At 34.8% G+C, this 24,994-nt stretch overlaps 1 protein-coding gene across 16 annotated transcripts in view; it reads right to left on the reverse strand.

The window, feature by feature from the left end:
• LOC106138682 (uncharacterized) overlaps window positions 1-24,994 on the reverse strand; it is a 45,110-nt gene that overhangs the window by 6,512 nt on the left and 13,604 nt on the right. For 3 of the 16 annotated variants that reach the window (XM_060954665.1, XM_060954666.1, XM_060954668.1), the window contains exons 2-10: window positions 23,786-24,304; window positions 15,850-15,977; window positions 12,894-13,011; window positions 10,533-10,615; window positions 5,545-5,666; window positions 2,646-2,857; window positions 1,458-1,807; window positions 1,104-1,208; window positions 246-427 (exon numbers count right to left, since the gene is read on the reverse strand). In XM_060954665.1, the coding sequence (XP_060810648.1) occupies window positions 246-427; window positions 1,104-1,208; window positions 1,458-1,807; window positions 2,646-2,857; window positions 5,545-5,666; window positions 10,533-10,615; window positions 12,894-13,011; window positions 15,850-15,977; window positions 23,786-24,087 (1,602 nt within the window). In that variant the 5' untranslated portion in view covers window positions 24,088-24,304. Of the gene's footprint in view, window positions 1-245; window positions 428-1,103; window positions 1,209-1,457; window positions 1,808-2,645; window positions 2,858-5,544; window positions 5,667-10,532; window positions 10,616-12,893; window positions 13,012-15,849; window positions 15,978-17,018; window positions 17,127-18,166; window positions 18,349-23,785; window positions 24,305-24,994 lie in introns of those variants that run through there. The other 13 variants (XM_060954678.1, XM_060954675.1, XM_060954679.1 and 10 more) reach the window with 9 other exon arrangements.

Genomic DNA, 24,994 nt, shown 5'->3' on the forward strand with positions numbered 1-24,994 from the left:
CAAAGGGTTAAAAGGAAGATAATGTTTTTATATTTTTGTTTGTAAAATTTCTACTGAACCAATTTCGATGTAATTTTTGACAGAGAAACACTAGATTATCATAAAAAATTTCAATGTGCACGGGCAATATTATAGTTATCAATTTGACAATCTTTTATAGCAGGTTTAAATAAATACTAGGTTTCAATTGGTATTGAAACTAGATGTGCTGTTTACGTAGATGAATCTTTAATTTTATTGAATACCTTAGGAATAAAAAGGCCAAGTTTCCGGCCGTACTCCTTGAGCCTGGCATTATTGAAGTGGACACCATTTGGCTGCGCATCCACTCTTACACCCCCACTTTTCCTCTCCCCTCCACCGCCGGCCGCAGCCCCGCTCCCCGCTCCTGCGTCTGCGCCTGCTTCCACCTCACTACGATTATGACCTGCAGACAAATTCAATATGAATTGTTGAGATTCTGTAGACAGTGGCCATATACCCCAAAATTAAATGTAGGTATTTCGGAGTAATATTTTTTCACTCAATATTAATTAAGTTTTTTGATAACCAGACCATTCCACTAAGAGAAGGCTTTATGTTTTGATTATTTTGCAATTCTGGTGATTAATTTATAGAGAAATAATTGAAAAAATGAAGGCAAAGGCAAAACAAAAAAAATGGTTTCCTAATGAATTGGTACGTTTGTATAAAAGGCGATGATAAAATTTCATTACACTATAATGAAATCATCCAACCTATCGCTATGTTTACATATCTTAAAGCCAAAATAGCAATGTAGGAAGCAGGAAAACCCTTGAAACAAAAAACAAATAAGGACATCACATAAAAGTTAATCCCGAGTCATCTTGAGAAAACATGTTGTGAAATAAAACGGAAGATTATGTATGTACAAAGAGAACTCAAACGGCGTAGTATGACGAAAAACACACCATTCATAGAACAAGTCCTGAGTAACATTTCCATGGAACGAATGAGACAAATGATAAGATAATAATGCGAGTACAGTTACAATGACGAATGATATTACACATCGAAAACTTTTATGACACAGTGGGTAAAAAAAATTGATAGAGAAATAATTGAAAAGTGCGTGAACGCACCAGAAGCGGACGGAGAGATTAATTCGCGGAGAGAGCGGAACACGCGGAGCATCCGTGACGTCACACTGCCGCGCCCCGCACTGCGCCGCGGAGACCGCGCCAGCCCTTCAACAAACACCACCCTTACCGGCTACCCGACACCGAGTTATATCACAGTGCTATTTTATTAGACTTTGCAAGAATACCGCTCATAATTAATTATGCTTCCGATCGTCTAACATGCCATTGGTCTATAAAGAGTTCATTATCTTATTTCAGACTCACTGTTTTGGATTTAACAGACCAAAGCCAAGATATTCTTGCAAATGTAATTAAAGGACAATAAGCACACGTCATAAATCACATTATATTTACCAGCATCCGTCGCGAGTTCTGCAACGGCCGCACAGAACAATTCAAAGTCTACGTAATTGGCAGAGGGGGGTAGACATCGATCCACGTCTTGCGTCGAGTTCGTCATATCTCTCAGGGCATCGATGGCTTTGGAGCGAGAAAGCCGGCCATTTCTGCCGCCAGCCGCATCGTACACCCTCTTCAACCGTAATATTGTGTGTCCTAAGGATTGTCTAGGGTGCGTCCTGGCGCCGCGTAGAACGGCTCGCGCACATCTCAACGCCGCAGGAATGTCAGTGAAGACTGGTAACCCTCTCCGCTCTACAGTCTCTTGTAACGTTGCCCGAGCCCGCGACAACTCTACGTACTCGCTACAAAAAAAATTTATAATGTCATATTGTATTTTTAACAATGGTTAACCTATGAACTAGTTTCGACCTTGCACCAAAGTAATAAAGTGGTTTATTCGATTTTATGTCCGGTATGTACTCAAAACATTGTTGTTGCGGTTTACCCCTGAAATCATTGCGTGAAGGAAATCAGGGCAACATCAGAGCAGAGATTTGGGATCGAGAGGGGCCTGCGGAGAATAGTTCATTGCCAGATATGATACCAGTAAGACGAAAGACCAATGTTCGTACCCACGTGAAGGCACAACAAATATAGGTGCATCCTACACATATATTTAAGACCATTCGCACATAGTTGATAAACCTACAACTGAACATAAATGCTAGCAATAAATGCAACTATATAAGTTGTGTTGACAATATTTCGAAAACAAATCGTAAAGTTATAATAGCTGTATTTGTCATATTCACGTGTTCACAAGAGTATGGAAAATATATTTAAAATTTTATAATTAACAAAAATAAATTTTCGTATGTGTTTTTATATAAATTATTCGTTCCCGTGAACATTTCAGAAAGCTATAATATCAATAGTATAAATATTCGTATACAAAAAGTTATTTTGTATTATTATACGTATACAAAAATATATAATCCCGGTCGTAAAAGTTTAAATTATTACTTTTAACAAATGCGAAGGTCAGTTTTTATTTCTTTAGTTTATATTTAAGTTTTGTCGTCCAAAATTTTCGCAAAAATAAGAATCAAATATATACTACATAGTGGTATATTATCGTATGCAAACAGCATTGATTTTTTTTATTGAAAGTTTCATTTTAATATTAAGAATAATGCTCACTGATCGCTGATGGTCTCGTTGCCAATTGTCTGGTGCCTGGAATAGGGCTTTAACACGAGCAACAGATCCTTGGGCGCGGCGGCTAGATGCGCCACCTCTACGCCGGCAGCCACCGCCCGTGTTTCGCTGTCCAGCACGAATAGAAGCGCCCTCGCTTTCGCCTTGGCCTGGTGCTCCACTTCCACTAGTTCCATAGACCAATCGTCCACTTGCTGTTGAAAAAAAAAAGTAATAAGTACACGGCAATAAGTTCTACGTTTTTATTTGCCTGATAGAAGTTATTTCCCAAAGGAAAGAATATCATCATAAAACCAAGTTTGGTTTTACTAGTGACATTTTACGTGCATAAACTTTAAATAAATAAACTTCCCCCGTAACAACTACAATATTATGTTGATTCAATATACATAATGATCGCCGATAAAACTAACGATAAGGCGCCAAGGATGATGTCTATGCCCTACCGAATGCCTTTAAAACCAGCTTTGGAATGTTGTATTGAGACATACGAGTCAAATTAATATTTATTACTTATTATATTAACAACCTTCCGGTTTGAACCTTCTAATCTAATTTGAGCCATACTTGTTTCTAATTTGTTCGTCTTTATGTAAAGTATGTTTATGTTTATTATTAAAATATTTATGAAAGCTAATGTTACGCTGAAAACCAATTTTACGATTAATGTCCCCATTGACGTTTAAGGAGAGGAAACGACATTTAGTCAAGAGGACCTTTAATGCTAAGCCCAATATTCTTTATTTTGGAAAATTATTGCGAGGAAACGAGAAATCAAATACCAAATCGTCAGTTACCCATAAACGCAAGAACAAACATATTGTTTAATTTGAATTAATAGTTGATCAATATTATTATAGAACAACAATTGTGACTCATAGCTAAATATAGTTCGTATCTGGCTGCTCCTAAAAAGGAAGTCAAGAGACGTAGTTACCGCGGTAAAAAATAATCGATAGGTCATATTGTCTAGGTACGGTGCAAGGTTATTTGTTTGAAATCTAATGGCTTGAACACAGCAACATAACATAATATTTGGGCATTATTTAATTAAATAAGAAGTTTTTTTTTAATGTACTACATGTACATTTAAAAAAAACTGCAATCGGGATCTTTTTCTTTGTTTGAGATCGCGAGAGGTTAGGCCAATAGTCTAGGATATTACGTTGCACCATGCTTATCGTTATAAATAATGAATACGCAAGCCTGCTCTCCTTATTCTTTGCACGATGCGGTTATCTTAAACAATAGCCGTTATGATGTACGATAATAACTGGCTATTAACCGCTCATCCTACGCTATAAGATGGATGATACACCTAGTTGACTAAACACAATCAATAGACGTATGATATTGTAGAAACGAATAAAACGTATTACTAGACTGAACAAGAATTCTCAAATTTTTTGGTATTATTTTACATTTTTATCGTTTTTATTTTACACTAGCTAGACGAAACAAATTTTGCCATATAAATAATTTAAAAGTAATTTCTAGTTAAAAAAAATGTTAAGGGCGGACTACCCTTTATCACTCAGGGGTATGAAAAATAGATGCTGAATCGGATATAAATCGATTCTCATAAAATATGCTCACAAAATTTTATGAGAATCGATCAAACCGTTTCGGAGGAGTGCGGGAACGAACATTTTATATTTTTACATATAAGTGTCCTTTGTTTTAAAGCCAAAAATACAGAATACTCTCAATGGCATTCAAGAAACTCTTGTTGTATAAATGTTGTATAGAATTATCTATGTAGATGTGATGAGAGCCAAATATTTATCAGTATTAAAGCAAGACGTCTCTTATAGGTGGCAGAAAAATATATAGCGTCAATATCTGGATTGAGCAACTGTCAGTATTTTTAGTAACTTCGATTTAGTCGGAACTTGTTTAGAAGGTCTTGTTACCTAAATCATGTATCGTAATAAAATTAAATGGAAACGAATTGTAACATAACTCAGCAGAAAGCAGGTAAGCTCAAAAATTGATGAAGCTACACAATCTTTTGCTGAAAGAAATGATAAATTGAGGTAATTGCCAAAATTCTTTAGCGCTCTATGATTTCGTTTATCTTGGCTCTGTTTTGACTATTTATTGAAAAAATATACCTATCTGGATCAGATGTATCTACCTATTGTTCAGTAGCATGAATCGTCAGAAGGTCGAAGGCGTCTTTACTTGCTGACTCAGCTACGAATAGGAACTCTTCCAGCCAGTTGGGTCATATGTATAAATAAATATTAACAAACAAATAAAATAACGTTTACAACCGGAAATTGGGAACCAGTGATTAAAGTTAACGAGAAACTCCAAGATGTTCACATGAATCATACCACTAAGTTTAGTAATTGTCGCGATGGCGGAAGAACATAAAGCATACCAACGTAATCAGATAGGGCAATTTATACTAGAGACATAATAAACACCTAACCACATCCGATTCGACGATATACTATATATACTCGTAGGTAGGTATTAGGAAAAAGCGTGTTTTCTTGTTCTTCTAAATTAAAACATTTGTATTATCTTAATTTTATTGAATCTTAGTGAACTTTAATGGAATTAACAGCCTATAAAACTGAAAGTTTAAGTGCTTTTGACATCAATCTGCTGGGTAAGGAAGAAAAGATCAAGATTTCAGACGTTCGCATAAAAAATACATTTGGCAAAACGAGAGGTGCGGTGCATAAGGTGGTATACGGTAGACAACATATGATTGGAACTAGATAAACTTGATGATAAATTCGTACATTTTACCTAAAACTGACAACCGAATCGAAGAATTGGTTAACAGGGTATTCCCCTATCAGAAAGTATGTGTCATGGAGTAAATTGACAAAATAGATGATACTATTAAAGTATTGGATTGACTTACCGGATTAAAGTAGGTGATTCCCATCGTCTTGAGCATTGGAATGGCTATGTCGGACCTCCACGTGGTGGGGTTGCAGGAACCACCCAGGAACACCTCGCATGGCGGCGGCGACGCCTCGCTACCTACGCAACATCATTGATCAGACAATCTAAATATATTTAACAGAACACATCATGACAAGGGAGCCTAAATAACTGAGTCTAAAGATTTGACAATTTGTATGTAAAATAAGTTCCTATGTAGTCTTGGGGTGAGCATACAGAGAGGATTTTCCAAAAAGTTGGGCATACTTTAGTATGCCTATATGTTGCCTATAGATTGATGGAAACCTCACCTTTAGTTAAATAAAAAAAACATGTCATAAATCAAATTTATCCAAATCTAACATAATCAGTTACTTAAAAAAAATATTGAGTACATGGACATGGACAATTTTATTAATGACACAACCGGTATAATCGACTTATTATGGAAATATAATTTCATTTATCATTTAATAAATTCTAATGTAGAAAATGCAAAACTAGCAGTATTAATCATAAACTAACTAAAGTGAGATTTTTACTAAAAAAATAAAATTGGAAAGTTTGTTTAAGAAATGAAAGATTTAAATTAACTACATATTGAATGTTCAGTAACTTTATCAACACAAACATTTCTTCATTTGCCTGCCTGTACGTTTCTTATAATTAATCTTCGGACGTGCAAAAATGATTTTAATAGCACTTTCACTTGCACATTAAGGACTAATCAGAAAATCGTTTTATTTTATTATTTGGGAAATTAATTAGTTTACTGCGCAAAAAAACATGAGCAAAGCCGAAACATAAATTAAATTTAAAATGTAGTAAGTCTCTTTAGTATACAAACATCACATTTAAACCCACGCTTCTCAGTTTTCATGTATCTAAAGAAAAAACACGTCTACGTCAATAAAACTTTGGTAATTCCTTTATATAATAACAAATTAGTGAAACAGAAGGTGAAAACTAAGAAAACCGATATCAAACGTTTTGTAAATCCGCAAGGAAAGTTTCGCTATTATAGCTGACCCTATTTCTCAGATGGAATGGAGTCATACGAAAGAAGTACAGTTAATTGTTGACAATTGTACTGCGGTCAAACACGCAATAGTGCGTGTAGAGTGCTCAAACCACACTAGTTAGGAAGTAATTGAACAGCACTCAGTTGCGTTAAGTGAAAACTGGAATTCAAAGTTGCAAGGCTATTTTGAGGTTAATAAAAATACAAAAGGAAGGAATATAAAGTAATTATTAGAGATAACTAATAACACACTTTGGATTAGAAAGCATTACGGTAACCAAAACGAGTGTGCCGTTCGGTTCGTTCAACCAGCTGTAGGCATGATTGATGGGCATACAATGCGTAGGTGCAATATGTCAGCACCACTCTGAGTACTACCTGACGCCTACTTGCGATTGGCGATTCCCATACATGGTTGAGCAGATAGAATTAGGATTAAACACTCATGAATAACAAAACTAAAACAACTTAAATTTTAAATATTTCTCAGACTATTCATCTGGTGCATGTTATCACATGCAACGCACTTGTTGAACAATATATTTGATTAAAAAGAAAAACCACTAAGACATTCATTCATACACCACAGAACGGAGCCAACGACACATCAATCCAATTCGGGAACCTCATCCAATGCCAAGACGAAAACGTAAACACAGCGGCTGGTCAACAAACGCACACAACATCCCCTTCCACTGCGCGCAGATTGTATCCAAACAATGTGTCTGGTTGCCACAACTTGCGTGAACTTCACAATACAGGAAATTTGCCAAAATTTCAAATTTATTACTTTGCATAAAAAAATGTGGGTGTAGGTCAACCTACTATAATATAAGTTTTCATTATTAGGAAGTTTTCAGATGAATAGCACGCATTGGCTGGTGAATGATAGGTCACTAAACAATAGAAACAATATTTACGAGTTTCAGAAACGCACAGGGCACTATCATGGTAGTCGGCGGCATGGTTATAGTTCCGTGCAGCCAGCGAACGCGGCTCTGCACGCAGTCCACCGTACGACGGATGGCGGCCAACTGACTGGCGTCGGCACAACTCTACACATCCAAATAATAGCCAATGTCGCATTTTAAATGCATGTTATTTTCTCACATCTGGCCTTCTATAACGACATCCTCATGGTTTTAGCAAACGTTTGCAGGTTGATCTATGCATCACATTAAGCGAAATTTTTTAATCATATAAATCGCCAAATATATGCACTACATGAACTTCTACGGTTCAAGCGGAACCAGCATTCATTTATCAGCAACATCACATATAAATAAATCGGTGCGTAATTTTGAAGATAGCTAGATTCGGAATTTATCGTATATATACTATGAATCGAATTACTAACAATACTAATAACCCAGAATTTGTTAGTAATTCGATACATTACACTAGTACTTTATGTCCAAAATAGTAGAACATCGTTAAGCAAAGCGCAAATCGAATCACATCACTTCCGTGCTCCGTTTATAGTTTGTACGGAAGAAGCTGGAAGGACGCCTGTTTGTTTACATACTTATCAATATTTAAATCAGAACCTGAACTGACGAAAGTAGGTTGCATTGATTGTGTGACTATAATTTTATATTAAAAATATATAACTCTATCGATAAGTGAAAACATATTATACAATTTTAGCCATCAAAAACATCCTGTATAAATCCCAAGACTCGCAGCTCAGTCTTTCTACCGTAAAAAGTTGTGAGATCCAAGTCGGTTAATCTATTTAGTCTCTACTAAAATGACCTTCTGTCTTAAGTTATTACATAAGTTATTATCATGCCAATATGCAAATGCAAAAAAAAGCGGCACAAAACATAAAATATTTTTATATTTTATGTTTTGTGCCGCTTTTTTTTGCTTGACACTGCCGTGCCCCCAGATCTGATTCACATCGTGACTGATGTGAATCTAGTCCAGCTCATGGCATCGCTGCACAAAATCCAAACGATGGCCATAAATGCCAATATGATTGTATATTGAAGCAATTAAACAGGGACAAGAATCCAAATCATCAAACTGATTCATGTCATCAATCAATTGATGACATGTAATCCTGAAATGCATCAGTTATTCATGATATTAAACGGCACTTAATTATTTGAAAGCTTCTCAGATGAATGAAAATCAAATTGATCCACTATCGACAAATATATTTACCGAACTTGAGAGTTTAGCGAAGAAGGAGGAAATTCTTATTGCCAAATCCAAAGTTACACAAATTTCCGTGAACCTTTGCCAAATAACTGGTTGCAGCAACTTCTTTTAAACAGCGGCATGGGAACTACTTCCTGTTTTGTGTAATAATGGGAATGAAAATAGCGGTGTGAATTTTGTAAATTTAAAATTACTACTGAAAGATTAATCTATACATATAATAAAACAGTAAAAATATTTTGTCTGTACATTTAGCATTTTTGACTGAAATGGATAAAGGGACACTTAGAATTATCAAATTTCTTGTCTGTCTGTCTGCCTGTATGATTATCTCCGAAAGTACTGAACCGATTTACTTTAAACTTTCACCAATTGCTTTGTTTTAATTCAGAATAACATTTAAAGATTGTTTAATCAAAATCGGTTCACAAAAAAAAAAGTTATCGACATTTGAATGAACTCAAGGCATGAGTTTGCCTGCAAATAAGTTACGAAATTTAAAATTCAAAGAAATTTATCATTGTACGACAGCATAATACCTATAACATATAAATATAAGTGAAAATCAGTTTGATAATATTCTGGCTTTGCCGCACATAACATGCGTAATTCTTACGTAAAAAGATTTTTGGTTTGTTAGTCTACTTTAGTACCGTGTGGTTCCCGGCACCAATAAAAAAAGAATAGGACCACTCCATCTCTTTCCCATGGATGTCGTAAAAGGCGACTAAGGGATAGGCATACAAACTTGGGATTCTTTTTTAGGCGATGGGCGAGAAACCTCGCACTATTTGAATCTCAATTCTATCATTAAGCCAAATAGCTGAACGTGGCTATTCAGTCTTTTCAAGCCTGTTGGCTCTGTCTACCCCACAAGGGATATAGACGTGACCATACGTATGCATGTAGTCTACTTTAATTTCGACACCACCGCAACGGCCTCGATGCGATGGTCCAGTGATTGGCGCGTGAGACTCCAAGTTCGAGCCCCAACAAAAACAAGATATTTTATTTTATTAAAAATATTTTTTTTTGTGTTGTTTGAGTATTCTATTTAAATAAACTGAAATACAAAATACTACATATAATAAAACGGTAAAAATATTTTGTCTGTACATTTAATATTTTGACTGAAACGGATAGATTTTTTTTTACATTTTTTTGTCTGTCTGTCTGTATCTGACTGTATGATCAAGATTCAACTCGAAATTTACGCGGACGAAGTCGCGGGCAACAGCTAGTGTTAAGATAATTGTTTAATTATATGTATATAGAAAAACGAAAAATGTAAAATAACATACCAAGATAACCCATGCAAAGATATCGAATGTGTAAGCGATGCTAACCCAATCGCCGATATGGGAGGAGCATTCGTATCTGATAATGGCAGACGAGTAGGACGCTTTGGTGACGCTGAACCCATTTGATATGTGAATATTATAATACCTAGTATAAAGCAGGGACTACCGCTGTATATTTCTGGATTGGTACCGTGCGGAAAGTTTAGTCACGATTGATCGCGGGACGCCGTCTACATCGGCCTTCCGCTAATTTCAAGCCCGCAAAGCAAAGATAACACAAACTATAGCATCACAATTTTGCCTAAACTGTTTAAATATGCCCTCCACTGACGGAATTCGGAATAATACTTAGATTTTTCGCATGTCAACACGAATGTATCAAAATTGTCGGCATTACCTCAAACTTTCCTTGGGGCTGGCTCAAACTGTTTATTTATTTACGAGTATAATCTAGTGGTAAGAGAGTTCAGTTCTTACCGTTTATAGGCCTGCAAATGTTGTCTTTCTCCCTGAGATCCTTCTCCACATTCCATACAGGTGACTCTGGTTTGTTAGGCGCCCTGTAATAGAGACTTAGTATTATAACATTTTCATTGAATCAGTCATTGTAATTTTGAAAAGCTTTGGAATTAATTTTATTTTTCGGTGCAGTTTTTATCTTTTCATCGATGATTCAGTGCATGACAAATATTGCATTGTAACGCATTGAAGGGTCAATGCACGCGACAGAGGTAACACAGCAGAGGTCCTCGCTCACCGCGATTGGACATTTTTCACGTCTTCGACAAATTTGCCGTAATTCATTTATTTTTCATTATCCCACAGGACTACAGGATTTTATGTAATAGAAAGGTTAACAGGTTTTAAACACTTATTATAATCGTAATAATGGGATAAGTAAAGATAAATACCACATTTATATTTAAAATTATACTACTTTCGTATTTAGTATCCTACAAGCTTCAACCAAAACAACAATGAACAAGAAAACACTTGTTTGTTACTTGTAAGAATATGACAAATCAATGCAAGTAAAAAATACGTGGCATATAATGAAAGCAGAGATGAAATTTAAAAACTCGTATCTCAATAATACTGTTATGATGTTTTAAATCAATGGTGATAAAACACGCATAGATTTTAATGCTATGGCTTCCTGGATTATTATATCGCGATTGCGGTCACGTTACGATCAGACGATATGCGGTAAGTACATGTTTGTGAAATGGTGAGATACCTCAATGTGATAAGGGAGTACATATGGACTGATTGAGGAATCACTTCGCTACAAATTTTCCAAATTTCTATTTTTCGCTATTTTCTTAATCCTATTGATACTCCTAGAAGGCTGCCTATTTGGAAAGCCAAAGATCATTCTTTGGCTTTCCAAATAGGCAGACACTCAACACTCAGATTTTAAAATTTGAGTGTTAGATCATTAGATAAAATAATTATATTAATAGGTAAGAAGATAAATATAAGATGATAAAGTAAGTCTTTAATAAATTATGCATAACTACTTCATTATTAAGCAGTCAGTCGGTACTCGTACTTTATTTAAGTGTACGTTACTTTATTAACACATTTTGAGTTCTTTATAGGTCATTAATCAGTAATGAGATAAACATAGAAATATTAAGAACAAAATGCTCTATGCACCTACTTACAAGATTGAATAATAGTTCACGGGCTGCGTTGTGATTTATAGTAAGCAATGAACTTATACCCAGTTTCGTAAAGTCTCTTATAAAGACTGCAATTTTAAATCACAGTGATAAGGTCATCTAGAATCTATACTAATATTATAAAGCTGAAGAGTTTGTTTTGTTTGTTTGTTTGTTTAAACGCGCTAATCTCAGAAACTACTGAACCGATTTGAATAATTCTTTCACTGTTAGATAGTCTATTTATCGAGGAAGGCTATAGGCTACATTTTATCCCGGATTTCCTACGGGAAACGTCAACAATGCAGGTGAAAGTTGAATGAGTCGGCCATCTGCGAGCTTTCCACGCGAACGCTGCGCAAACCAACAAAGATATAGCAAAACAATGTACTAAAGATGTGAAGTACTCATTTTTTGCCACAAAAAAGTCCGCGAGAGCATATATCTTAAGGTTTACTTACAATAACCACTTTTATGTTCATTTTTTAAGATTATTTTTTCATTATAAACATAAGTTATTTTGAAACCAATTTTCTTTAATTCGGTATTAATCCTTATCCAAATAAATATGTTTATTACTTTCGGCTTTTCATGTAGACTAAAATTGCCATTTACAGTATATAAATCAGACGAATAGGTTTTGAGATATAGTCGTTATAAGCAATTTGCAGCGAAACATTTAATACGGCGAACCAGCGTTCTTTCTAATACGCGTTAATTTCAATGAACATCTTAGAAGATATTACTATTTTAAAGTAAAGTATCAGCCTGTAAGATCCTACTACTGGGCAAAGGCCTCTCATCTCACTATACGGTCTCCGTTCCGTCGCGGGCAATGATGTGGGCCAAGTCGTCGCCAAGTCGCATAACAATTAGCAGCTATAATTGATAAAGCCGAAGAGGATGTTTGCAAAAATAAATATGATGCCCAAAATAACTATTCCACGCGGACGAAGTCGCGGGCACAGCTAGTCCATTAATAATAGATGGATAAAAATAGTTTTATCGAATAAGATTTAAATATATAAGGTATACCTTCGGCAAATTTTCAATTTCAGTCTATTATTATTTACGCAAATTTTATATATTTAATCGATATGTAGTAATGAAAATTTGTTCTCTTTTGATAAGTATAATTTTTTTTTTTATAAAATATTATGAAATTAATACTTACTGTCGGGCCTGCCTGGAGCACCGACGTAGCTCTGTGGCAAAGATGCAAAATTCACCAAAAGTGAGGGTGAGAGACTTGCGTCGCGTGCACTGCCGCGCACACACCAACATTTCGAACACTAGAACAAAACACGTTAAATTATATGGATGTATGTATATGTATAAAATTATTTTTGATCTATTTAAAACTAGAAACAATTTTTAAAGGGCCTCACTTTGATATTTGTAACACTCAGTCAAACAAATGAACAACCCGAGTAATAAATGCAATATGAACTAGGCCTATTTAGTGAAGTGAATGAACTACTTAAAACTTTTTTGAACACTAAACTAAGTGTTTAAAAAAGAACACTCACACAAGTGAGAACCAATTAAGAAATTACTTTAGATACAGGTAATTCGCATTAATCAATTGTAGAGTGAAAAAAGTAACACGCCATGGAAGCTATGAAGTTATAATCAAAAGTTTTTACAAGTGCAAAGTTCGCCCTCAACTTGAGACGTGTATTGTGAATAATATAAAGGCAGTGCCAAGATCCAACACGTTTCTGAACATGCTTTATATAACGGGCAGTACGATGTGTGATCGTGAACTCAACGGTTGTTCATCGCTCCTTCGTTAGCAAGCGGTGAGATCACTGGTGCCATGCGTTACACCTAACGCAATAACAACCTATGGCGGACACGTAAATTATACAAAGGGACTGGTCACCATTAATTTTAAAGATTTTTTATTAGTGCGCGTGCACTGAGGAAAAAAGATGCATAAAGGAGAGGAAATCCTCATCATCACCTTCGGTATAATGCTTAGATTGGCAGTTATGCAACATGATTATAGCGAAATGATGACTTCACGTCTAACTAAAATGCTGCCGCCTTCATGTCTGGCTTAGCTGACACTGACACAAAATTAAATGTACAGTAATACAGATCCTGCCGCTTATTGTATTTGTAATATATACCAGTTTACGTCTAACTTATGGCGTTCAGTAAATTGATTACATTATATCTATCAACATTACCTATACTTCAACATAACCGAATATTTTAAAATATTTATTTCGTCCATTAGGTAATTAATTATAACATTATATACTAGTTTCAACAGAGAGATCACTAATCATTCTCACTCAAGGAGGCGACATCCCCTTTTCAGAATATTTATATGACAAATCCTTGAACAAAATCCAGTTATTGTGGGATATGCCAAATAAAAATAAAGATATAAATCGACAAACGATATCAAATGTTAAGTTTTGTTTTAAATGTTATCATATATATATATGTATCTTTGTCTATCTTACTGAAATAATTTGTTATCTTTTTGTTTCATTCACTTAAATGTCAGTGCATTAAAAAACTTATTGTAGCGTGTTTTTCAACTAAGTGCAAAGGCTTTAAATGACTTTTCACACGTGCTTATTTAATTTAACAGAACAATGCCGTAAAGGACGTTTAATGGTATCTTGGGTGGTTATTAAGAACATGATCGGTGCCTAGAGTGCAACTGTGCGATTTATGACCAATAAAATAAGCCAAAGGGACGTAACCTATACAATGTGAACGTAAATTGTTTTACGCTGACAAGAAATAATCATACAATAGAATAGCACTTTGAGATATGATCGCCGCACGCGAATCAAGACCTACGCGATACAAATAAATAACAGATGGAATACAATTGGAGACGTAATTACTACGAATTGAAATGTTTTGCGGTGGAAAATGATACGCCTAAACCTACAAATGGCAAAAGATAAGACTTTGTAAAAGTAAGTCAAGGTAAAAAACACAACAGAAACTAACTACCTACATAATTAAAACTGAAAGTTTCCTTGCTGTAAAACTGATGTTGTTAACTGTTCGGAGAGTAGGCAACTATTCCTCAGTCTAAGTGAATTGGGCAGCAGTAAGTTTGGTTTTGTGATTTGAATAACAAAACCAAACTTACCCAACCACAAAGTCGAACAGGTTCTACCTATGTCATTATTATCTATTCTTTAGCATTACAAATTAACTCAGGTATATTTGTCATCATTGTACGTTTAACACTCGTAAATCTCATTTACACAATCAGCTGAAAGATCCGAGATTATCAGACTTTTTAATTGAAAGTTTAAATTTTGAAGCGCTCGGCTTCGCTATACGCTGAAGTAGATTGTTAGGAATTAAATACAATGCAATTAATTTATCTCAGAACTCAGAACTGCTAGTGCAATAAGTCATCATGTAGCTGGAAGTAATTTGTTGAACAATGCGGAACCGTAAGGTACTTTATTTAAATTTTATGGCGTATTGACAATTAACTGTTTGAGTCAAGAGTTCAATAAGTGACGAGTACAACATGACGACAGGTTTCGGCGTTAAATCATCAAACGCACTTTAAAGATTCACTTTTCATACGCAGCACAGTTGTAATTTACAAATCTTGTAAAATACAAAATAACAGATGTTATGGTATTAGTAGAGTGCGTGTAAGATCATTCAGTAGATTAGATAAGCGATTTGATAAATATTTTTAATTAGGAAGCATTTAAAGATTACATATACATGATTTAATTGTACATAGTACCTACATAAGTATTCTGATAGTGCCAACATCTGTAGTCTTGTACAAATTTATAATACAAATTAAAAAATAGAAGGCATTCTTAGTTTAGTAGTTATGTAGAATCTTACTACTAGTTAGTTTATTGGTACATGTTAGATCATGCAGTTGATTAGATAAACGACATAATTAAAAGGCATTTTGAAAGGATGAGTTATACATAGATGATTTAATTTTACATAAAAAGGTATTTCGTAAAATGTCTCGGCAGCACAAGTTTCGGCATAGGATTAAATTCCTTGTATCAACGTATATTTTATTTCTTTTTTACATTATATCTTGTTATTATTAAGTTATATACCTACAAACAACTTTCGGCTAAAGGCTTAACGAATGTGATGAGACTTACCCTGGGTTTTAGTTGGGTATAGTTCGATGTCGTTGAAGAGGTTTTGGACTCGGTCGGCGGGCGCGGGCTGATCGGGCGGGCCCACGCGACACCCCCAGGCATTCGCCAACTCCCTGGAGCAAGAGATACTACTTTAAATAATGATACTCTTCACAAAAAGGCGTCACCGATTAATTATATTACATACATATAACCATGTCTATAACCCTTGCGGGGTAGACAGGTCCAAAAGTCCTGAAAATATTAAACGTTCAGCTGTATAGCTTTATGATGGAATTGAGATTCAAATAGTAACAGATTGCTAACCGATGGGTTAGCAATCTGTTACTATTTGAATCTCTATTTGAATCGCCTACAAGAAGAATCCAAAGTTTAATAAGTCTTTCTCTTAGTCGCCTTTTACGACATCAATGGGAAAAATATTAAATGGTTCGTTTTGAAAGTACTTAGAACCACACGGATAATTATTATAATATTACTCCGTAGTACTAGTCGTTCGCCGCGAACTTAGACCTCACGAACACTGTTTTATTTAGAAATATTGTGAATATTTAAAAAACCCATAGAACTGATTTTTTGCCCCACGAACCTATTAATTCTATTGACAGATTCTACATAATTAATTTTTAAATTTCATTAAATCAGGCCAGCGGTTCTAAAGTTATCGCGTTACGAACTTGGGGTATACATATAAATAATGTGCTTTCCCCCCCAAGTTGATTGGTATTTAAAAATATTTAGGGAACACTATTTTTATTAAAGGGGACGTCGAAGAATACCTGAAGCCTCCAGGACGGGAATTCGGTAAGAAAATAAAATTGGAGGTAAAGAAAATGAAAATTTATAAATGAATAATAAATAATAATAGGATAATATAAGGAATATTACCATACTCAATAAAATATAAAAGGGATGATATTGAAAATCAAGCTACTAATTCGACTCTGATAAAATTTTGCACAGAGATAGATATGAGATGACAAGACTTTTACCTCTCGAAATTCTCACGACAGCAAAGCCCCAGGCAAATGATAGTGTTTGTGTAAAAAAAAATACAATATAATCAAACAATAGGATAGGAAGTCCAATTTCGACGCATCGGGTAGGGAATGATTAGAAAACAATTATACCTCGAAAGATATGAACAACAATAATCCCAAATAACTCACATAACGCACACATAAATCATGTGTATATAAAAAGTCAAGTGAAGTACTTCAGCAGCAAGATAAAAGACGAGCACTCACGGATCAAATATTGCGTTAACTGAAAATGAATGGATAGTGCAGCCCTATAAATATTGTTAGATATAGACCTAACGTCGAATCGGGTGTGCGTGATGACGTATCGTATCGCAAGGCACACTACGTGTAAAGAAATCAACATAAACAAAATGTATCATTTTATCATCAAAATAAACAATTTCGGGGGAAATCTAGAATCATCAAAAGATTTCATATTGTAATTTTGATTGACGGCTCTATTTATACCGATGACATAACGAATTCAGGTAATCATGGGTAATAATATTTGTTATTATGACATTTGTGATCGTCATGCATATAGATAATTTGGACAGCCAGATTTGTTTAATAGTACTACTAAATTCAGTGTGTTTTGGCTCTGATAAAAAGATCAGTTCTTACCTAAAGAAATCGATGATGAACTGAAGACAGAGGAGATTTTATTTCAAAATTCTTTTGACTTTAAATAATTAATCGATTGATTATTAAAAAAAACATGTATTTTTAATTGTGAGGAGCTGGTCTGTTGTATGTTATCCAATGTTTTGGAACTAGGTACCACCGCTTTTTAATTATTAGTAGGATTATGTATAATGCTTGGACTTTTGTTTATTTTTCTTCAGTGTTAAAATAAACATCATAACCATAATCTGCTATATGGTGCGCCATTTGGCTAATTATTTTCTTTGCAATTCGCGAACTCGTGCATTTCCGGAGTCAAGTCAACTCCTCGATTACTAGAATGCTTTACGTCGTATATTTAGCAGACTAAATATATTGTATGGCACTTGAGCATATTTAGTCTACTAGTGCTGAGGCGTCGGATTACTTGTGCGAACTCAATGGCGCTGAAACGGTACATTCCCACGTGAAAGTGAAACTAAAACTTGTCGCCCTTATCTATTTATAGAAATGCCGCGCTCGGTGAGAACTAAATTTATAATTATACCGGAATCTGAAGCATAATAAATATTCATTAAGTAAAATTTTGATTATATCTCCAAAAAAAAAATGGCTAACCGTCTTAGATAAATGGAAAAGGATAATTGGTTTTGTATTCTACTTTAGCTCACCTGTTACAAATAAGTTCTCCATAGTCACAATGACATTTAAAAGCAATCGCTAAATCAGCAATACGAGGCACACAAAGAAATACTGCAATGATTAAAATTATTTCCATTATTTAAATCGGTTTTTCTATATATAACTTAGAGGAAACTTAGTTGAACCGTACTAACTGTGGCACTAACGAATAATAACACATTACAAGGAAAACAAATAATTATAATATACCCTATTGAATTTATGGTTCCGTATTAAACAAGGAACCTTAGTTTTGCAAGTCTCTTAGACATGAGACTATGAGATTTTGGATACATAGGTACATATGTATTTTGTTACGTAAACTTGTAAGTTTATACATGGATGTTTAGAAAGGATGTTCTTTGTTCACGTTTTTGATACTCGACTACAAAAAAGAGGTTCTGTTTTTGGCCTTAACTTTATTAAAACTTAACTTAAAAGTGATAATACATATAAATATGACGTTGGTTAAGTCTACATGAAACGACTTCATAAGGTCCATCACGATTAGTACATTGAAAATAAAAAACAATACGAATACAATTAAAAATTGTGTACATGCCAATTTCAATAAAATATCTTTTTATTCTAATGGGTAACCACGGAACCCGTCATAGTGTATGGCCCGCGACACTTAGAATTTATCGCGTAATGAAGGTGATCGCAAACAAGAGCTGGTATAAATGACGCAAGAGAAGAGACAGCATCGTGTCAAGTGCTTGACCTGTCGATAAGATGAAGAGGCGCCAAATGGGCAAGTAGTATTTGTATAGTTCTTTCTATTTATTTAAACTTCCGGGTAAATCTGCTGATACCTACTTATACAATAATTTGTGTTGCAACTCGGCATAATTATTAACATTAAAGTGGATTTCCCGAATTACTTGTGAATTTGAGAAAAAAGGAAAATAGATTTGCCCATACGATGTCCCTAGAATGATGATGAACACAATGTGTTCAACAATAAACTTTAAAACGAAATCCTTTATGTATAAATGCGCCACAACCGCTTCTAGTAACTAAGTAAATATTTACTTATATCCTTAACAATCATAATTCTATTGTTTTCAAACTGTATGTGTCTAAGGCTGTTTAATAGTTCGTGATAACTAATTTCGTGGTATAAACAGAGATCGGATCTCATGTGAATCATTTTATTATCCAAATGCGCGGAACTACGCACATATTAGGTACCTACAAAAAATACCTATCTACGCACTGAACTGAATTAGCTATGAAGGGCAGGCAGGCAAGTTAACTTAAATAAAACTTTAAATTTTCTTATACATTTTTTAATAGTTTAAACGCTTTAACTATAACATAACAGCTTCTTGATTAAAATGTTGTTCGAATACGTCAATTAAAATGTAGCTGTAAAGTGACTATTTAATATTTTTTTTAATATTTCATAGGTTAACTCGAAAGTTAGCTTTGCCAATTATAACCAATACCTATCCTAGTATTCCAGCTTATATGACCTAAATTATCTGGTCCCAAACAGATTTCGATATGTTTACTTTCCAAATATTTTCATGTTTACCGCTATATTTCTATATTTACTTGTACGTAAATTCCTAAAAAAATAAACTCAGGGCACATGTTTTTACAAACTTTTGGGCATATAGCAATCAATCATTAATCAGCTGCTATATTATAAACATTTGATCGTTGACAAAACGACCATGGAAATGATGTCATCATTGATATCCCTAATTATTTATACATACATACATACATAAACTCACGCCTCTTTCCCGGAGGGGTAGGCAGAGACTACCTCTTTCCACTTGCCACGATCCCTGCATACTTCCTTTGCTTCATCCACATTCATAACTCTCTTCATGCAAGCTCGGCGGTTTCGGGCACTTTTGACCTGACCCTTCACCAGGACGTCCTTAATTTGATCAAGATATGTTCGTCTAGGTCTTCCCACCCCGACCTTTCCCTCCACACTCTCCTTGTATATCTGCTTAGTCAACCTGTTTTCATTCATCCTCTCCACATGACCGAACCATCTCAACATACCCTTTTCTATTCCTGTAACTACATCTTCTTTCACATCACAACATTCCCTTATCACGCTGTTCCTTATCCGGTCACTCAATTTCACACCCAACATACTCCTTAACGCTCTCATTTCCACTGCATTTATTCTGCTTTCCTAATTATTTATCAGTGCTATTAAACTTTTGAACTAGCTTCTGCTCGCAGTTTCACCCGTCGGGTCGAATAAAAAAAATTGAATATATCCCGCTACCATGATAATTTAGGAGAATGCTGTTTAAAGGTTTCCAAAACGGCCTGAAATCGGTCAGTTGTCTGTCTCGTGTTAAACTACTTCTACGAAAGTTTTATTCGTATTGAAATATTATTGTTCGGAGCTTTTCACTTGTAAAAACAACTTACATACATATAATTACGGCTTTATCGCTTGCGGGGTAGACAGAGACAACAGCCTTTAAAAGACCGATACGCCACGTTCAGCTGTTTGGCTTAATGTTAAAGTTGAGTTTAAAAAAGTTACAGGTTGTTAGCCCATTGCCTAAAAGAAAAAACCAAAGTTTATAAGGCTATCCCTTAGTCGCCTATTACGACATCCATAGGAATGAGATGGACAACTTATACTCATATTAAACATTCCTAAGCGAGTACCTATGTCATTCGTCCTTCGAGCATGACTCTACGTTTTACAACATTACCTATCTAACGTGATCACATTTTCAGGGGGGTAGAATAGAAAGAGACGCATCAAGATATGTTTGTCTAGGCCTTACCCTTCTAATGATAGCATTTACACTCGCATCGCACTTCATTCATCGTCTCAACATGACCCAAAACATGTACATAAGTATTCCATTTTCTATTTTAAGTCAAAATATCTCATTTCGCGTAACGATTTTTAAAATTTACAAGATTGGCTTCTTAGTTTTGTATTTCTTTTTTAATTATTGACGTCCTCGCCTACGCGCAAGGGTGCGCGTACGCGAGTACGTAAATCTGACCGCCTGCCACTGGCATTGAAGAAATTTGTAGTACCTACGTTATATGATTTTGCTTTGTCTAAGTAATAATGTAATTGTCAGTGTTACTCTTTATTTATCTCTATATTTATTTTTTTTATTTACTCTGAAACAACTTCAACTATGCCGATTTTTTTTCTATTTAATACCTATTTTTATATCAAAAAGGTACAAGGGCGACATCGTGTCACAGTCATGGAAATCTTTGGGCGGCCTATGTCCTGTAGGGACTTCTTGTGGATGTTCATGCGGATAAAAATGATTCAAGTTAAACTAGGTCAATCTTAAATTGACTAGCAACAACTAACTAGTATGTAAAAAGCATGCATGATCCTTCTGGCATTAGTCCCGATTGCGCCCTTCACCTCCTTACAATAAAAAAAAATACCAACAGTAACTTTTAAGAGACAGAAAGAGAGTAAATTTTTTTAAGAGACGTTAGCTCATTATTCTCGCTAATATCATGATTAGGACCCTGAGTAAGGCCCCTTGAAACATGAAACGATTTGTGTTGTGACTTATTTGTAGGGTTTCATCGGTATTCCAAGAAAAGTTGGGTTTCAAAACGTTAGGAAAGTGGTATTGTTAAATATTTACATGAATGACAGATGAGATCAGTTTGGCAATGATTCAAGTGAAACGGGTTAATTATGTTTTGTGATGTTTCTGGTTTCTGGGACAACCGGAAGTTGTTAGGCAGAGTCATACAAGTTCGTTTAGCAGAAGCCTTTTCTACACTCCAAGACTGAGTACAAACACACAGCACTTCCTTGCTTGGAAGTACTATATTATTTGTTATAAACAAGAATGTTTGTGGTTAAACTGAACTTAACAGTCAACTCTATAAAGGGCACTCTTTGGGAGTAGTCGATTATGTTGAGAATTGTTGTTTTGGGAAATGGCGTTATGAGAAGTAGAATTTCGGGTCGAAAGGTTGTCGCTCTTCTATCAGTTCTATCGCGCATGACAGATTAATAGAACATAAGCTTATGTACGTTTATGTAAACAGGCTCTCAGCACAGTAGTCAGCCTGATTTGATCAGTTTTAAAGTTGTTACGTACGAGTAATATTTTTCTATAGCTACCAGGACGTGATAGTGATAATAATATAATCGATGATGACATGACGTGACGATAGTAGAAGAAAACATTACAGTTGAAAATAAATTACGTTTACCTTATTTATTCAATATTTCAATCACTATTGGAATATTACTCAAGTAAAGGAGACTTTATAATATAAACTACACCAAAATCAGATAAACACCGTTGAGGATCTGTTGAGAGTAAAATTTAACCCGTGAACAATAGCATCTGTCAATATTTAAGAGAATAATTGGTTAAAGCAACGTGACCAAAGGTTTAACTATTAGAAAGCCTAAATGCATATTACTGTTAACCGTGCTTAGCTTTCTAAAATACGAAATAAAATGTAAATCTTTACTAAAACCGTTAAGCCGATATCGATGGTAAAAAACAACAAACATGCCATGCATAAGTCTGCCGTTGAGCCGACTCTCCAAAAATACACCATGACATCATGATGTAAGAGCGAGATATAACACATTTCTGTTTCACGTGCGTGCAAGGACCGCCGATTGTATAAAAGAGTACATTTAGGGCATTTACTTCATTCACGTTTGTATTTCAGGAATCGGCGTGTCGTTGCGTGGGGTCTACTCGTATCAGTTGTACCATCCGTACGTATCACAGCAATATTCAATTCGAATTTATTTACAGCTATTTTACCAATGGCTACTATACGAGTAGTAACGTTTGTGTTGCAAAAAGTTGCAAAATTTACATAACACTAAGTCTGACAAGTACCTATAAGAGAGTAACTATAAATATGTTTAATATATTTATACACTTACATATGATAGTTTGCATATATTTATAATGATAACTAAACCAGAACAAATCTGTCAAATCTCCATTTGTCTGCTTGTATTGTTGCTGTCATAGTTAACTATAACCAAATATTGTTTGAATTGCATTTAAACGATCTGGTTTAAAGCTAGTATGCATTGAACCAAGCACTCTAGATTTTTTTACCCGAACGGTCGGAATGCGATGCACCGAAGAAAGCAACATCATTCCTCAAAAACAAGAACGCAACCTAAATCCATCGATGATAAAAAGAAAAATATGACAGCAGGCCAATTAATAATGTGCATATGAAGTTTAATTAGCGTCAACATCACTCTTAACCCGTGACCTGGGGAATGATGTCACGCTGGAGTAGTGTTGTTGACCCATCAATCGCACAATGCTGAAATGATGATGCGGAAGACAGATTTCCACGAACCTACTTATTCAACAGACAAAGCTAGGGCGTTAGGTAAGTTACTGTTCCTTTTTCGCAACAGTAACAGCCTGCAGTAGCCGAGATCTTTTTAATAGGTACCTTTGAAAAAATATTTCTCATAAGCTAGCGCAGATGTGCCCACTTTAAGAGCAACCATATATTCTGTGCCTGCACTAAAGAACGAAACCAGCATTATCCAAAGTTAGAAATTAAAAATTCTGCATAGAATTCAGTCATTATTGAAAAAAACCGGTGGTTTGTTATCTAGTAAAAAGTCTTACCTCGAGAAAGATCCTTTGATAGTACCTTTGGCGCTTTTTGGTACTTCTGCAACATCTTTGGTATCTGATGCATCGTAGGCATGAGGTTCGCACATTTGAGTGTCCTTCCGACAGGATATCGGTGCCCGCTTTGGCGGCGTGACCCTAGGGTATGTGTGGTGCCGTGCGGTACTTGCTGAGACAGACTCAGTGCGACGTTGCTTAGGTAGTGTTCTGGCACAAAACGCATTTGCAGCATTCTTCAAATGTGTACGGAATCTGTTGTTGCTTGCGGTGCTGAGAATAGCACCCTCCATTTTCATTACACAAATCCGTCACTACACTGAATGTATATTAGAATCCATGATTATGGTGTCACTTCACTGTCAAGATATTAATAACTCATGGTAGTTAAGTTTTTCCCTTCTATCAATAGTCTGGAAATTCTGTGTGAAGGATGCATTTCCACCGTTCATACATTTTGTGAAAATGTGTTGTTCTAACATTTATTTTAATCACAAACTACCTCCTATATATTATCTGCATAAAGTGAAATGTTGCAGTGGCTTTTTTACTAACAGGTGAATAAAACGTATTTTTTATTTATATTTAGGAAATGTTTTGAAAAACCTTAAAACTTGATTTTAGCGATTTTGGACTACAGAACACAAACAAAAAAGGTTGAAATTGATTTCATATTATGTTACGTCGATTTGTTTTCCTTTTGTCGATTTGAAATCTTCAAATTATATTCTTTCAATAAACTCTTATATAATTTATATGTACTTATTCGATAATTTAATTTAATAAAATTATGATATTAATGTGATCCATAAACACAATTCATAATCCCACTGAGATATGTTTATTGACGAATACATAAAAAAATTATAACAAACGTTGTGCATGATGGTAAAGGACTAACTTGTTAAGATATTAGCATGCTCCATTGCATTGCGCCAATTCATGCGATTTTGTGTAGGCAAAGCTCGATCCAGCCTTGTAATAAATGTACAAGTTTAAAATACAATAATACCAACTTTGTCGACGCAAAATACAACCTGTATTATATTTGAAACACCCAAGGAAACGAGACTTGAAATATTCTTGTGTTAGACTTAAATCCAAATCTAATATTCATGTGAAGTAATATCTCTATTATTCAATCATAAAGACTGGTGACGGTGTTGTGATAGACATGTACAAGTTACTTATAAAATTAAAATTACA

The sequence above is a fragment of the Amyelois transitella genome, chromosome 4 (genome assembly GCF_032362555.1).
Source record: "Amyelois transitella isolate CPQ chromosome 4, ilAmyTran1.1, whole genome shotgun sequence".
NCBI lineage: Eukaryota > Metazoa > Arthropoda > Insecta > Lepidoptera > Pyralidae > Amyelois > Amyelois transitella.